At 42.0% G+C, this 13,963-nt stretch overlaps 1 protein-coding gene across 1 annotated transcript in view; it reads left to right on the top strand.

Moving 5' to 3' along the window:
- The first annotated feature begins 439 nt into the window (after nt 1–439).
- C1QL4 (complement C1q like 4) overlaps nt 440–13,963 on the top strand; it is a 91,088-nt gene continuing 77,564 nt past the window's right edge. The window contains exon 1 of the mRNA XM_073614029.1: nt 440–1,554. Coding sequence (XP_073470130.1) covers nt 994–1,554 — 561 coding nt within the window. The 5' untranslated portion in view covers nt 440–993. The remainder of the gene's footprint in view (nt 1,555–13,963) is intronic.

Here is a 13,963-nt window from a genome sequence, read left to right on the forward strand (position 1 = left end):
AAAACCCTGTGACCTGTATGCAGCCCTGGAAGACACATCTGTCCTGATCAGGCTTTTTAATTGATTAATTGCAGATTGGGCTGGAATGAGATGGGGTTTATGATCTTTTGCTGCACCCCTAGGTGATTCTTGCTGGATTTGTCAGTGCTTAATCAATCTCTACATTGTAAGAAGAAGACAGGGAGAAACAGGGAAAGTACTTAATTGCAGTGGAATGATACCAGCCCAGCAAATGAAAACACAATCTTAAACACTGTGCAGGCTGCTACCTGCAAGGGGTGGATGTGAGAGTACTAGCCATAAGATGAAATTCAGGCTGTGGGAAACAAGTGGAGATAAATGCTAGAAGTTAACACACAGTGGCTTTGCTTGTAATATGGCATTAGATGAAATGGTCCCTCCTCTTTCTTGCCCTGAAAGGTACCCTGTCTATGCCAATCTGCTTTTTCCTCATGTAAATGAGGAGAGAGATGGTTTGCAGAGGATGGGATGGGATCAGACACTGTGCCTGCAGGCAGCTCAGCTTTCAGCTTCTCCTCCTCCTCATGGCACCAGAGGTCGCTCTGATTTTCTTAAAGACAGTTCACACATCTTTACCTCCCCAGACCTCCCTTATCGCTTGCATCTGAGCAGAGTTTCACAGATGCTAGGAGGTGATGCACACATCATGCCCATATGAACTGGCATGAAAAAAGACGCCCTGGGGACATTACATCTGCAATCTAAACTGGGCAAGGTAAAGACTCTATTAGGCAGCAGCAAGTTTACAGAACTCCTGGATCAGAGGGGACGGATCCGACCAAGGACTACCTATTAGAGTCGGACAACAAGTCTACAGGAATCTGCGCTTGCCTTTGGCTGACCTTTCTCTTCTGGGATTGCCTATAACAAGTTTCCACCATTACTTCCAAAAGTGAAGAAGATTTCCTAGCCCTGGCAGCGTCCAGGCTGAGCCGACGTAAGAGGGTGATTGGAGCGGCAATAGGGGTGGCCATGGTCCTCATCTTGCTAATAGCCATTCCTTTACTGGTCAGCAGCTCCAAAACAAGTACCCACTATGAGATGCTGGGCAGTTGCAGAATGGTGTGTGACCCCTACACCCCCCAGACTGGAGCTTCTTCTGCAGAGTCCAGCCAAGAGTATGCCCTCATCTCACCCCCACCCCATCTGCAGGGGGCCAAGGCTGACCAGGGCAGAAAGGGAAAATCGGGACTTAGAGGATTACCAGGACCTTCAGGGCCACCGGGTCCAAAAGGTCCTCCAGGGGAACCAGGCCGACCTGGACCTCCTGGACCACCAGGTCCTGGTCCTGGGGGTTATGTCTCGTCCTACTACAGCCCTAAGATCGCCTTCTATGCTGGGCTGAGGAAACCACACGAGGGCTACGAAGTTCTGCGCTTTGATGATGTGGTGACTAATGTTGGTAACTACTATGAGCCCTCCACCGGCAAGTTCACCTGTCCCCTACCTGGCATCTACTTCTTCGCTTACCACGTGCTGATGAGAGGTGGGGATGGGACCAGCATGTGGGCAGACCTGATGAAGAACACACAGGTAACCTAAGATGGGTCACTTTATTTTGGTTAACCCCTTCAGCATCTCTATCTAGGTTGCCAAGCCACCTCCTGTTCGCGCCATGCCTCCTTCTTCATGCCTTGTCTCATTCTTAAGCCAGTCCTCCTTCTTCATGCCATGCCTCTTTATTCATTCTATGCCTCCTTCTTCAAGCCTTTTTTCCTTCTTCATGCCATGCCTACTTCTTCATGCCTTGTCTCCTTCTCCATACCATCCCTCTTTCTCCCTCATATACCTGTGGCACCCTGTGCCATCTGCCATCCTCCTTCTTATAACGAATATAAAGTGTGACTTTCTCACCTTGTATTATTATCATGACCATGGCATCAGCTCTCCTTTCCCTGCCTGTAACTATTATATATTCAGACAGCGCTACAGGTACCGGGGCTACACAGTGCCAGTCTGATGAATGCAGCAGGTACAGAACTAGTTTGGCAGGCAGGGTCACCCCAGGTCTTCTTCTTTCTCCCGGGATGCAGTAATAGCCCAGCCAAGTCAGTGCACACATAAAAGATGAATGGGTCCAAGTTAAAGTATAGATAAATTCCATCTGCTTTACAGCAGGTGCGGGTGCCCTATACCGGCATTCACTTCCAGCAAAAGGGACTTTGCCAGGTTAAGTTCGGTCAATTAAACTGATTTGTTACTTATATATACGGAATGAAACATTTCAGCAGGTACTGCTCACTTTCAAGGCTGATGATGGGAAATGAGAGGACATAGCAGTTTACTGACAGTAAATGGAAATCTATCTATGTATCTATCTATGTATCTATGTATCTATGTATCTATCTATCTATCTATGTATCTATCTATCTATCTATCTATCTATCTATCTATCTATCTATCTATCTATCTATCTATCTATCTATCTCTATATATAGAGATAGATAGATATAGATCTATATATATCTATATATATCTATATATATCTATATATATATATATATATATATATATATAGATATATATATATATATATGAATTGCATTAGTTCTGTATTGTATGTTTGCAGTATTATTGTCGGTATTGTGATGATTCGTTTCGGCTTTGTGGTCTTCCTCTGAGCTGTAAAGGTCACAACAAAAGATTAAACTGTTTTGCAGTAATTTATGTATTTATGTCTAGCGGAGAGTTCCCTGGAAATTGTCCACCTCCAATTATATCACAGCGGGAGAGCTAGCAAATGTCTATTTACATTGCTTAAAGTCTCCTTCAAATACCACGAGCCAGGTAATGACAAATGTATATTTGGGGTGTGAAGGTCTTATAGACACCATGCTGGAACTCCCAGTCGTTTATATTCGTTCAATAAAAATATGATTTACTGCTCTCTGATACAATTAACAAATACAACTGACAGCGCTGTGTATAAAAAATATTAGCAACTGTAGAAGACAAAACCTACTCGTCTGCACTATGCCAATTTAAAGGCAGCAGAGAGGGTACAACAGGTTAGAGACACCTTTAATGAGTCCATGTGTATCAGAACAAACGAATAAAGAAGTAGAATGTACTAATAAATGTGATGGACAGCGAGTGCAGGTGAATAGAGCCTCATCCACAAGTACCATGGACAGCGACTTAATGGGTTGCTCAGTGCTGGACCTGTCACCACCCACAGGTCCCAGTCCCACGCCCTGTCCTTACTACTGGGACATACTCTGTCCTGGTACACAGGATATACTGTATAATAGTTTATGTACAACCTATGATTTCTAGATATCGGAACAAATGCATTGGAACAAAAGTGTAAATAGAATAAATCATCCTAGGTTGTACATGAACATTCTTAACTACTTTAGTAAATTAGCCTGCGTTCCAATATATTTGTTCCGATATCTAGAAATCATCCTAGTTGTACAACTAATATACAGTACATCCTGTGTGCCAGAACAGCATTAAAAAAAAATGAACATTCACTCCAATGATCAAGTTATATGAAAAGCAAATCCCTGTTTCTTTATTTCATTCACATGGCTGATAATTAAAGTAGATCTTCGTTCTTTTTTATTTGAGTGTACATTCTCAATTCTTAATTCCTTTCGTAAATGGCTATTTTCATTTTTTTTTTACTTTCTCTCCAGTTTGTGAACATTTTCAATTCCTTTAGTAAATGGTTATTTACATTTTTTACTTTCTGTCCAGTTTGTGAACATTCTCAATTCCTTTAGTAAATGGCCATTTACATTTTTCTTACTCTCCAGTTTGTGAACATTCTCAATTCCTTTAGTAAATGGCCATTTACATTTTTACTTTCTCTGCTGTTTTTATAAATCATCAGTGCCTTAGGCATTATTCTTAGTCTTCTCATTATTATCATTATTAATAATAATTATTAGTAGTAGTAGTATTAAATTGCAGCACACAGAAAAGTTCAATTACCTGAGCTCTTTTATCTAACAGTTGATCCCTGGGGTACACTGTCCATATCTAATGTGTGTTTGCATATAGTAATATAACCCATACATGCAGATAATATGAATGGTGTATTTTGCACCTTATTAGACTCCTGTGCATGACAGATCCCGGCCAAATTATGGGATGACATCCCCAGGGTGGAGGGGTACCGTGTCACTATGTGTAGCTCATTTGATGGCTGGAATTAGATGTATGACATTAGGGAGGGTGGAACAGCTGCTGCCTGTCCCTTGATGCTCATTAAGTGGAATATTTTGGTTTTGGTTATTTGTTCAAGGTTCCTGTCCAGAATTTGGTTGGTGTCTCGTGAACAATGAGCTGATTTGGTGCTGGCTGCCAGGAAAAAGTGTCCCTGCAGTGTTTTTTCTTTTGTGAAAGCCTCACCTTTTACTATTGCTGTCCCCATAGTGGCAGGGACAGGAGAGGAGCCTTTTATTTAAGTGACAGGGCTGCGCAGTGTGTGTAAAATGAATGACATGTTGTGGAGCACAGGAGCATCAACACAGATTAAAGAGAGATGTTTGTCGTGCAGTTTGAGCTGGTGAATATTTTATAGGGAGCGGAGGCAGTGATCTATATCCTCCTCACTCATCCTCCATTCTCTAGGATAACAAAGTAGTTTTTTTTTTTTTTCTTTATGTCTGCAGTACTAAGCTAATATCAACAGTGCTTAGAAGGTGTGTGTCCTATGCCTGACGTCAGAGGTGTAACTGATTTGATCTGTAATTTAAAAAAAATAAAAATGGAACAAAAAGGAGAAGTTGTTACCAATGGCAACGCCAGTGCTTGCTTCATTTTTCAAAATGCACAAGGAAAAATGTAAGCTGGTAGGTTGCTATGGGCAACAGCATTACTTTTCTTTTGCTATTTTTTTTCTTGTAAATCATTCCCATAAATGTTTTAATGTCTACATTCATTTTAAAAGCTTAAGGCAACCTAAAACAAACTTGTCACACTATAAATATGAAATCTGCCACTGTTTAACTCATTCTGAAAATGCTACTTGAAAATGCTATTGTGCTAATCCTCTGCATTTAATACTAGACTTAATAGACTTAGAAAAATATCCAAAACCAAAAAAAGTGGGAGAAAATTCTTGACTGGTAGAAATGTTCCAGGTCAGCGATAAGGTCAACATGACAGCCAGATCATTAGCATGTTATGAAGGAGTGATTCACAATGGCATCCGCCATGCACTATTTTGACAGGTTTTCTTTAAAGGATAACTCCACTTTCGTGGTAAATAAAAAAAGCAAATAAAAAAATATATAGCATATACAATTGTGACACAAGTTCTTTTTCTATCTGCAGCTCTGTAATTTTCTGTAAATGCAATACAATATGGCTACATATGGTGCTCTGTATACAGAATGTGTTCAGAACACCCCCCAGATATGTCATTTCCTGCTTGTGTGATTGGCTCACTGATTTTCCCAGAAGTCTGTCCTAAAGATATAAGTCAGATTTCAGGCATCCCCTGCAGCAAAAATTTCATTTTTGATAAGATACTCTCAATAGGAAATCACATCTAAAGGGGTGCAGACCCTGCAATTTTCCTCATTAGAGCTTTCCAGGTGCAGCAGCTGGTTGATAATTATCATTATCATTAGATTCACTTCTGCACTGACACAGACACTTGGGCACAGACAAACACACAGGGATTTCTTCAGAAAAACAAAAGTAGGAATCTGCAACAAAGTTTGTTAAAATCCTTGCAATGTACATAGATCACCCAGAGGGGGAATGTTTTTTTCTCAACAAAAGTGGAGTTATTCTTTACAGTGTATCTAAACCCAATAATATAAATGAATGGGATTGCAGGTTTCCTGTCCTCAGACGTGGTGGCTGCATTCCTTTTCTTTTTCACACTTTTTTCCTTTTATTTTTATTATAGTTAGCCTGCCAATAACACACTTACTGTCTTAGGGTGTCAATGTTACTGATCAGTGTTGTTGTCACCCTAGGACAGGGAGTGTGTTAAGGCTACATAACAACTCCCTCTGTTCTCCATAACCAGGGGAGATGCTATTTAGCCCACATACAGCATTTAGCAGGAAGAATGCTAATTGATAACTGTCCTGGGACAGAAAGTACAGAAAGATTTCTGGCTGGATGAACCGCTGTTTTTTGCACTTGACCAACAGATATAATAAAACAATTTCTAAGGTATATTTAACAGACAAAAATGTATTGTTAGAGTTTACTTATACTTTAAAGCTGTATTAAACCCAAAAAGCAAACATTTATTATGCTGCAGCTTACCATGTATTGGCTACATTAGTTTACTTTTGTTAGGCTTTCTTTCTTTAATCCTTACCTTTTGCTCTAGCCAGTAAGCCTGTTGTTTTTCAACAGAACAAGCTGTACTGCAGATGTAGCAGTTTGGGGGTTGAGACAAACCATTTAATACTAGCAGTGGTGCTAACAATGATGAGCTTCTTAATTATGTAAAAACTTTATTCCAAAAGAAAAAAACTGTTGCTGTAAGTGCTTATAAAGTGTTAGCTGGAGTTTGACTTCAGTTTGTTAGTGTATCTAAATATCCTAGTGCATCTAACCCTACCCTCCCTCCAGATTAACAATGCTGATGTCTAAATATGTCTCTGTTGCTCCTTCATCCAGAGCGTAGGCACTCTAATACAGAAGGTGTGTTACTGGCTGGATCATCAAGTAGAAACAGAGAGGAAAAAAGGCTAAAAAAAGAAAATGAATGCCACCACCAGCTAATAGTGGTTAAACTTCAATATAATACATTTGGCTTTTGGGTTTAATACCACATTAGCCACAATTGTGCCTTAGATGTTAGATCATATATAATATATCTAATCAGTTGCTACAAGGGTTACATGTATTGCCCTGTGCAACAAGAATTACATGCATGCTCGTCCCTGTAGTTTCATTCATAAATACTTTAATCTAGAGAAAGTTAGGCAACTAGCATTTTTGAAAGCAGGACAGCAATGCCAGCCCCCATATGTATAGGTATCATATAGCTGCCTTCCATTGGGACTAATGGTAGAACATGGGCAATGCAATTAATTGGTTGCCAAGGGTAACAGCAGTGCATTGCTCTGTGTATTCTCTAATAGACAAGATCCTTAACCTCTTCCTTCTCTGATTGGTAAATCAGTCAGACATCTCATTTATCACATGTCTCACATGACTTGAGAAGTAGCACAGCTCTACTGCAGTGTTGTCAGTTTAGCGTCAGTCTGAATATAAAGTGCCAAAAGTAAAACAATAGAGCAGTGGGGCAGCACAGTGGCTAAGTGGTTGGCAATTCTGCTTAGCAGCACCAGGGTCATTGGTCTGAATCCCAACCACGGCACTACCTGCCTGGAGTTTGCATGTTCTCCCTGTGCCTGCGTGGGTTTCCTCCGGGTTCTCCGGTTTCCTCCCACACCACAAAGACATGCTGGTAGGTTAATTGGCTCCTATCTAAATTGGCCCTAGTATGTGTAGGTATGAATTAGGGACTTTAGATTGTAAGCTCTTTGAGGGCAGGGCCTGATGTAAATGTACAATACTGTATGTATGTAAAGTGCTGCGTAAATTGCCAGCAGTATACAGTATAAGTACCTGTGATAAATAAAAAATAAATTTACCTCTAGCTAGGAGCTTTTTTATTATGTTGGGATCCTTAAACAATGAAGGAACCATTCACTACGATACTTACCCTTTTAAATAAAGCTTTCCTTCCCCCCTCCCCTTCATTGTGCTATTACAAATTTAAAATGTATCAAAAAACAATCCTTAATTGATCCTAAGTATATGTGTGGCCACTTCAAGGGACAGTCCCTCCCCTCCTTGCAGGCGCAGCAGGTGAACTCAGATGATCAAGGAACGTGGTGTACTGTGATAAAAGACACTGGCTGGAAATGAGGCGGCGAGGAGAGGGTTAAAGAGCGCTGCTGCTGCCGGAGAGGTCAGCTCTGCAGGTGGAGGACCGGGAGGAGTCAGTCTAGGGACCATTTATCAAGGCACAGGGGGCACCGGTGACAAAAGAAGGACAAGCCACTTGATATTCCTGGAAAAGTCACAGGAGCATCTCCGCAAAACAACTGCAGCACTGCGTTCTTCCCTAAAACCAAATATATCTGCATCGTCTTTAATAGCTGTATAGACAATGGAGAGGGTTAGCTCCAAACACAGGGCTCTCGGGCCACCGGGAATAATATTTATTCATTGGATGACACTTGGGATAGGTTTATTGTTTCCGATGAGCTATTACACAGCAGAGAGCAAAAATACGCACTATAGATGACATCTATTAGAAAAGTATATCTAAGAGGGAACAATTGTCTAAAGGGTAACATTTCGCTAAGATAACAAACATTTGAAAGTAAGACAATTAGATAATTCTATCTATCTATCTATTCAAAGAGAACATATCACATTAAAATGTAGACAATTAGAGAATTCTATCTATCCATTTACATACCCGTCAATTCATCAAGTACCCTTTCACTAAGAAGCATTTGAAATGAAGACAGACAATTATATCTGCAATTTTCATGTCTATCAACTGTCTATCTATCTATCTATCTATCTATCTATCTATCTATCTATCTATCTATCTATCTATCTATCTATCTATCTATCTATCTATCCATTCACAGAGAACACCATACAATTTTCTTATTCAATTTTCTTTAGATTTACCTTCAACTAGTGTAGTGCAAGGGCCTTCCTGATTGCACCTCCTATTATATGGTTTTGGTAAATCTAAAGGAAAGCTGTACAAGAAAATTGTATAATGTATGGCCAGCCTAACATACCCATCAATTTATCTATCTACATATATATATATATATATCAAAAGTCTAGAACAAAATAGTCCAGAAAATAAATAAACAATAATTAAAAAAAAAAAAAAAAAAATATATATATATATTTTTTTTTTTTTTTTTTTTTTTTTTTTTTAATTATTGTTTATTTATTTTCTGGACTATTTTGTTCTAGACTTTTGATATAGGCATAGTGTCAGTCTTCCACCAGTATCACCTGACAGAGCTTGTTAGATGTATTTTTCAGATGACTTCATACCTATGGGCTGTCTCTGTGGCATTCTTGCACAGTGTGTCAGATAAACAATGATACACTCAGGGAAGAATAGATCTCCTACAACTGAATCCAGCCTAAAGGCAGCTACTGTACATCAACTACAGTGCTATTCCCTACAAACTGCTGTATAGATGTCAAAGCTGTTCTGGAGGCAGAAGGTGCTACAACCAGATGACCAATTACTGCTAGTCTGGAGAAATAGTTTTTTTCACACAAATATTATTGAGCATATATACTGTGTGAGATACATTTTAAATGGCCTTAGTGCACAGCCAGGAAATAAGCTAACATCAAGAAATTAAAACAACTGCAGGCAAATATAACTAAGTAATTTATTTATTAAAAATACAAGTATTTATACTGCTAGTATAGTTAGCATAAAAGGGGCTTTAGAATAACTTTCCATAATTCCTTGTGCAGGAGAAACCAGGCTGAGGACTTGGGAGATAGTCACCAGGAACTGTAGGATTTATGTAGCTATGGTAAGACTAAGGCCCAGTGCGGCGAGTTTTCACACATGTTCCATGTTCTACCTTTCAACCCCATGAAATATGTGCTTTGCTGCAAACTAGACTAAAGATGCAGCAGACAGTATTTTTAATGCACTGCACTAAAATCAAGCTATCTGAATGTAACCTAAGGTCCCAAACAGTAGCAGGACAAGGTCCTTTAGCACCCCAGACAAGAAAGTCGAAAGTGTGCACCCCCAAAAATAGTGAACATCAGCATAGATAGCCCTGCCCTTCTGTACCCCCTTCTTTTCTGCCTACCCTTCGGCCTGTCCCAAGTACTGATTGACTAAAGGTGAGTTCCGCTTCCATTGAGGTGAAGTGTTTACTGTCCCTGCCAGCAAATTGAAGCTCACTTGTATCTGAAACCTTCTTCCATTACCTTGAAAAGACATGGGCCTGCTCCATGGACAGATAATAGCCTAATAGAGTTCATTTTGAATAATTTCCAGTACAGGGATTAATACTTATGGTCAGAGCCCTCCCACCGAGATAGACGTGAAACCACATAAAGATGCCACAAGACTCACAACATAACATAGACCTGAGGTGTGTCCTGGTCAGCTGCTCGGTACACCAAAAAGGGGGCATACCCAAGATAAGTAATGGTTGGTTGTAGAAGAGGGATGTGAAAGAAGTGCCCTGTAAAGGGGATGGGAGGGAGGGTATCGCGCACTGGAACCGTCAAGGTTTACAGGTGAGTGGGCTGCTTACATACCCTCCTCCCAGGCTCCTCCCATAAATTCAGGCCACCATACCGGCCTTCTAATTTTTGGTCAGAGCCCTCCAACAAAGATAGACATGAAACGCCACAAGACTCACAACATAACATAGACCAGAGGTGTGCCCTGGTGGGTACACCAAAAAGGGGGCAAAAATACCAGGATAGGGAAAGCTGTTTTATTGGTATACATGACATTTATTGGGCAAGATTGGTGAAGGCTTGCGACATCTCAACCTGGGGATTCGGAATGTACCGGGTTAAGCAGGTGGATTTCCATCTGCCTAATCTTCTCATGACATGACCCCGCACCCCGTGGCCAGAGGCAGTCGAGGCTGCTCCGATCCAGAAGGAGTGCCTGGAAAACTGGTTAGGGTTGAGCCTTAGATTAGCCAGGAGGATGCAAGCATGTATGATGAACTGGCTAGCTGTTAGTGGGTTGGAAGACAGCCGTAGGCCGTAGGAAGCTGTAGAAGACCAGGAAGATGCCTGCTTGGATGATTAGGCTGGGGAGCAACCCAAAAGAGGACCGTGACAGGATGGCTGACATGTCCCGGAACGTGGAACATGGTATGGCCAAGCGTTTGCTGATGTTTCTGGATGCCACGCAGCAAGGCGAGCAAGGCTTTGACCGCATGGGTCGCAAACAACGAGGGTTTCCCAGGGGCTTGTAGGGAGAGGAAATACTGGATGCTAGCTAGGTACAGTCTGACAGTGTTGTGGGACAGGCTCAGATGAGTGTGGCAGGAAGACACGAAGACCAGGACGTGCTTGATGTGACCTGTGCCGTCCCAGGGCATGTGGCTAGGAATTTCCTGTAGGCGTTCCAGGTGGTGCGGTGGGCCTTCAGCATGATGGGCAGTGACTGGTTTATGAGCAGCGTAGCGTTGTGAAGGTGGTCTCTTAGCCCATCATTAGCTGCAACCAAGGTGAGATAGGAAAATAATTTGGGTCGGCTTCCGAGTTTCTGTAAGAAATACAAAGAAAAATTTAGGCATGTCAGTGTGTCTGCTGCGAGATTGCACTTGCCAGGTATGTAAGTACAGTGCACATTGAAATTGTAGTGAAGAGATATCTGCACCAGCGTAGGAAGGAAATGATGGCCAGGGACTTGGACCTGCCTTTGTTGACAGTGGAGAAGACCACGATCTGATCCGCCCAGGTGTGTCCCCAGACCTGAGCTACCACGACAATAGGGTAAAGCTTGAACAATGAGGACATCTGGCTGAACTCAGGGACCAGGAGTTTTTCCTGCGAGCATGGACCGGCAAAGAAATGAGTGCCAAAAATGGTAAAAATGGAGGCTGCTGCATCTGTTACTATATGAGGTGAGGAGGCAGAAGCTGCTGGAATGAACATGGATACTCCGTTCCAGTTCTCAAGGAAGTTGTCCCACATTGCTAGACCCGCAGCAGCTGCCTGGTCTAGCCTGATGGTTTGATCGGGGTCCTGCATGTGGGAAAGAAATACCAGGAGGTGAGAAATGAAGGAACGCCCCTGAGGGACAATCCTCATAGCAAAGTTCAGCATGCCTAACAGACTGCCGCTGTATCTTGGTATAACTTTGTGAGGTCGTGAAGGCATGAATAACCTCCCTAATCCAGGACAGCTTGTCAGGGGGTAGGCTAGCCTGCATGGAGTGAGTGTCAAGAGTGATGCCTGGGAAGGTGATGGACTGTGCCTTCCACTTTATGCTCTGCTATGGGCACATTGAGATTGCCATATACTGGAACCAACTTGTGTCATGCCGAGGATATGAAACACTCGCCAACGCGACTGGGATCCGAATTGGGTTGTTGTAGAGTGTTAGGGTGCCACCCCCTTCTCCAAAACCAAACACATACCAACCACCCAGCCCCCGAGGCTAATCAAAATGCAGACAAGGCACCACCAGGTGGGTCTAATTACCACCTCAATCAGCCACAGAGCCCGTGCAATCAATACATGCTAATCTCCAATGGATGAGGTGGCAACGCCATAGACAGTGAATCCTATAGCCAGCGAAGCCTATGTTGAGTGATATCGGACAATGACCGTCAGCGGCTCGGAGGCTTGGATCTATGAACAAATCGTATGTTTGTAGATGGTGTAACAAACAAGGCAGAGGGAACCTATGAATCTATTACGCCTGTGTCGAATGATGTTGAGACACAGCCGACAACAACTCGGAGGCAGGTAAGTGCGAACGGGATGCGGGATAGGAAACATAATGAACCGTAACATTGCGTATGAAACGGAAAAAGGTTTGAATCCTTCCTGCAACAGCGAGCGAGAACCGCTGATGAAGACCACGAACTGAGAAGCCGCAACACACTTGTAAACGAACGCACAGATTCACGAACACGGAGTGAGCTGGGGAGAGTCATAGTTACATAGTAGGTGAGGTTGAAAAAAGACACAAGTCCATCAAGTCCAACCTATGTGTGTGATTATAAGTCAGTATTACATTGTATATCCCTGTATGTTGTGGTCGTTCAGGTGCTTATCTAATAGTTTTTTGAAACTATCGATGCCCCCCGATGAGACCACCGCCTGTGGAAGGGAATTCCACATCCTGGCTGCTTGTACGGTAAAGAACCCTCTACGTAGTTTATGGTTAAACCTCTTTTCTTCTAATTTTAATGAGTGGCCACATGTGTTGTTAAACTCCCTTCCGCGAAAAAGTTTTACTCCTATTGTGGGGTTACCAGTATGGTATTTGTAAATAGAAATCATATCCCCTCTCAAACGTCTCTTCTTCAGAGAGAACAGGTTCAATGCTCCCAACCTTTCTTCATAACTAATATCCTCCTGACCCTTTATTAGCTTTGTTGCCCTTCTTTGTACACGCTCCATTTCCAGTACATCCTTCCTGAGAACTGGTGCTCAGAAATGGACAGTGTGCTCTAGGTGCGGCCGGACCAGAGTCTTGTAGAGTGAGAGAATTATTGCTTTATCCCTGGAGTTAATCCCTTTTTTAATGCACGCTAATATTCTGTTTGCTTTGCTTTTTTTACATTGGAGTTAAGCCATCCAGGACTTTTGTTCGCTCTTTTAAATTTATTACCCAATGGGATGCACTGGCTAATGCCTTTATTTAATATGCTCTTAAAGCAAACCCATCACTCCTCCGTGTTCTTTGTTCCTAAGATTTTATCCCAATTTATATCTTCTAGCAAGTTTCATCGTTTAGGGAAGCTGGCTCTTTTGAAACTCAGTGTATTTGTATTCCCTTTATGTTTTCTAGTTGTGTGATTTATACTGAAGCCAATTGACCTGTGATAGCTGTTTCCTAAATTTCCCCGTATTTTCACATCCATGATCAGGTCTGTATTGTTGGTAATCACTAGAACTAGTAACACTTTATTTCTAGTTGGCGCATCTACCATCTGACCCATGAAATTGTCCTACAAGACATTTAGGAACTGGCGAGTCTTAGACGAATGCGTGGTTCCCTCCTCCCAGTCTATGTCTGGATAATTAAAATCCACCATTATAATGACACTTCCAATCCTTGCTGCTAATCCAAATTGTGATAGGAGGTCCACCTTCGCCTCCTCCCTCAGGTTAGGGGGCCTATAGCATACTCCCAGTATTATTTTCCCCTTAGCTTCATCTCTTTGGAGCTCTACCCATAAGGATTCCACATCCTCCCTAGCCCCCTTACTGATGTCATCTGTCACATTCACTTGTA

The sequence above is a fragment of the Aquarana catesbeiana genome, linkage group LG02, assembly GCF_042186555.1.
Source record: "Aquarana catesbeiana isolate 2022-GZ linkage group LG02, ASM4218655v1, whole genome shotgun sequence".
Taxonomy (NCBI): domain Eukaryota; kingdom Metazoa; phylum Chordata; class Amphibia; order Anura; family Ranidae; genus Aquarana; species Aquarana catesbeiana.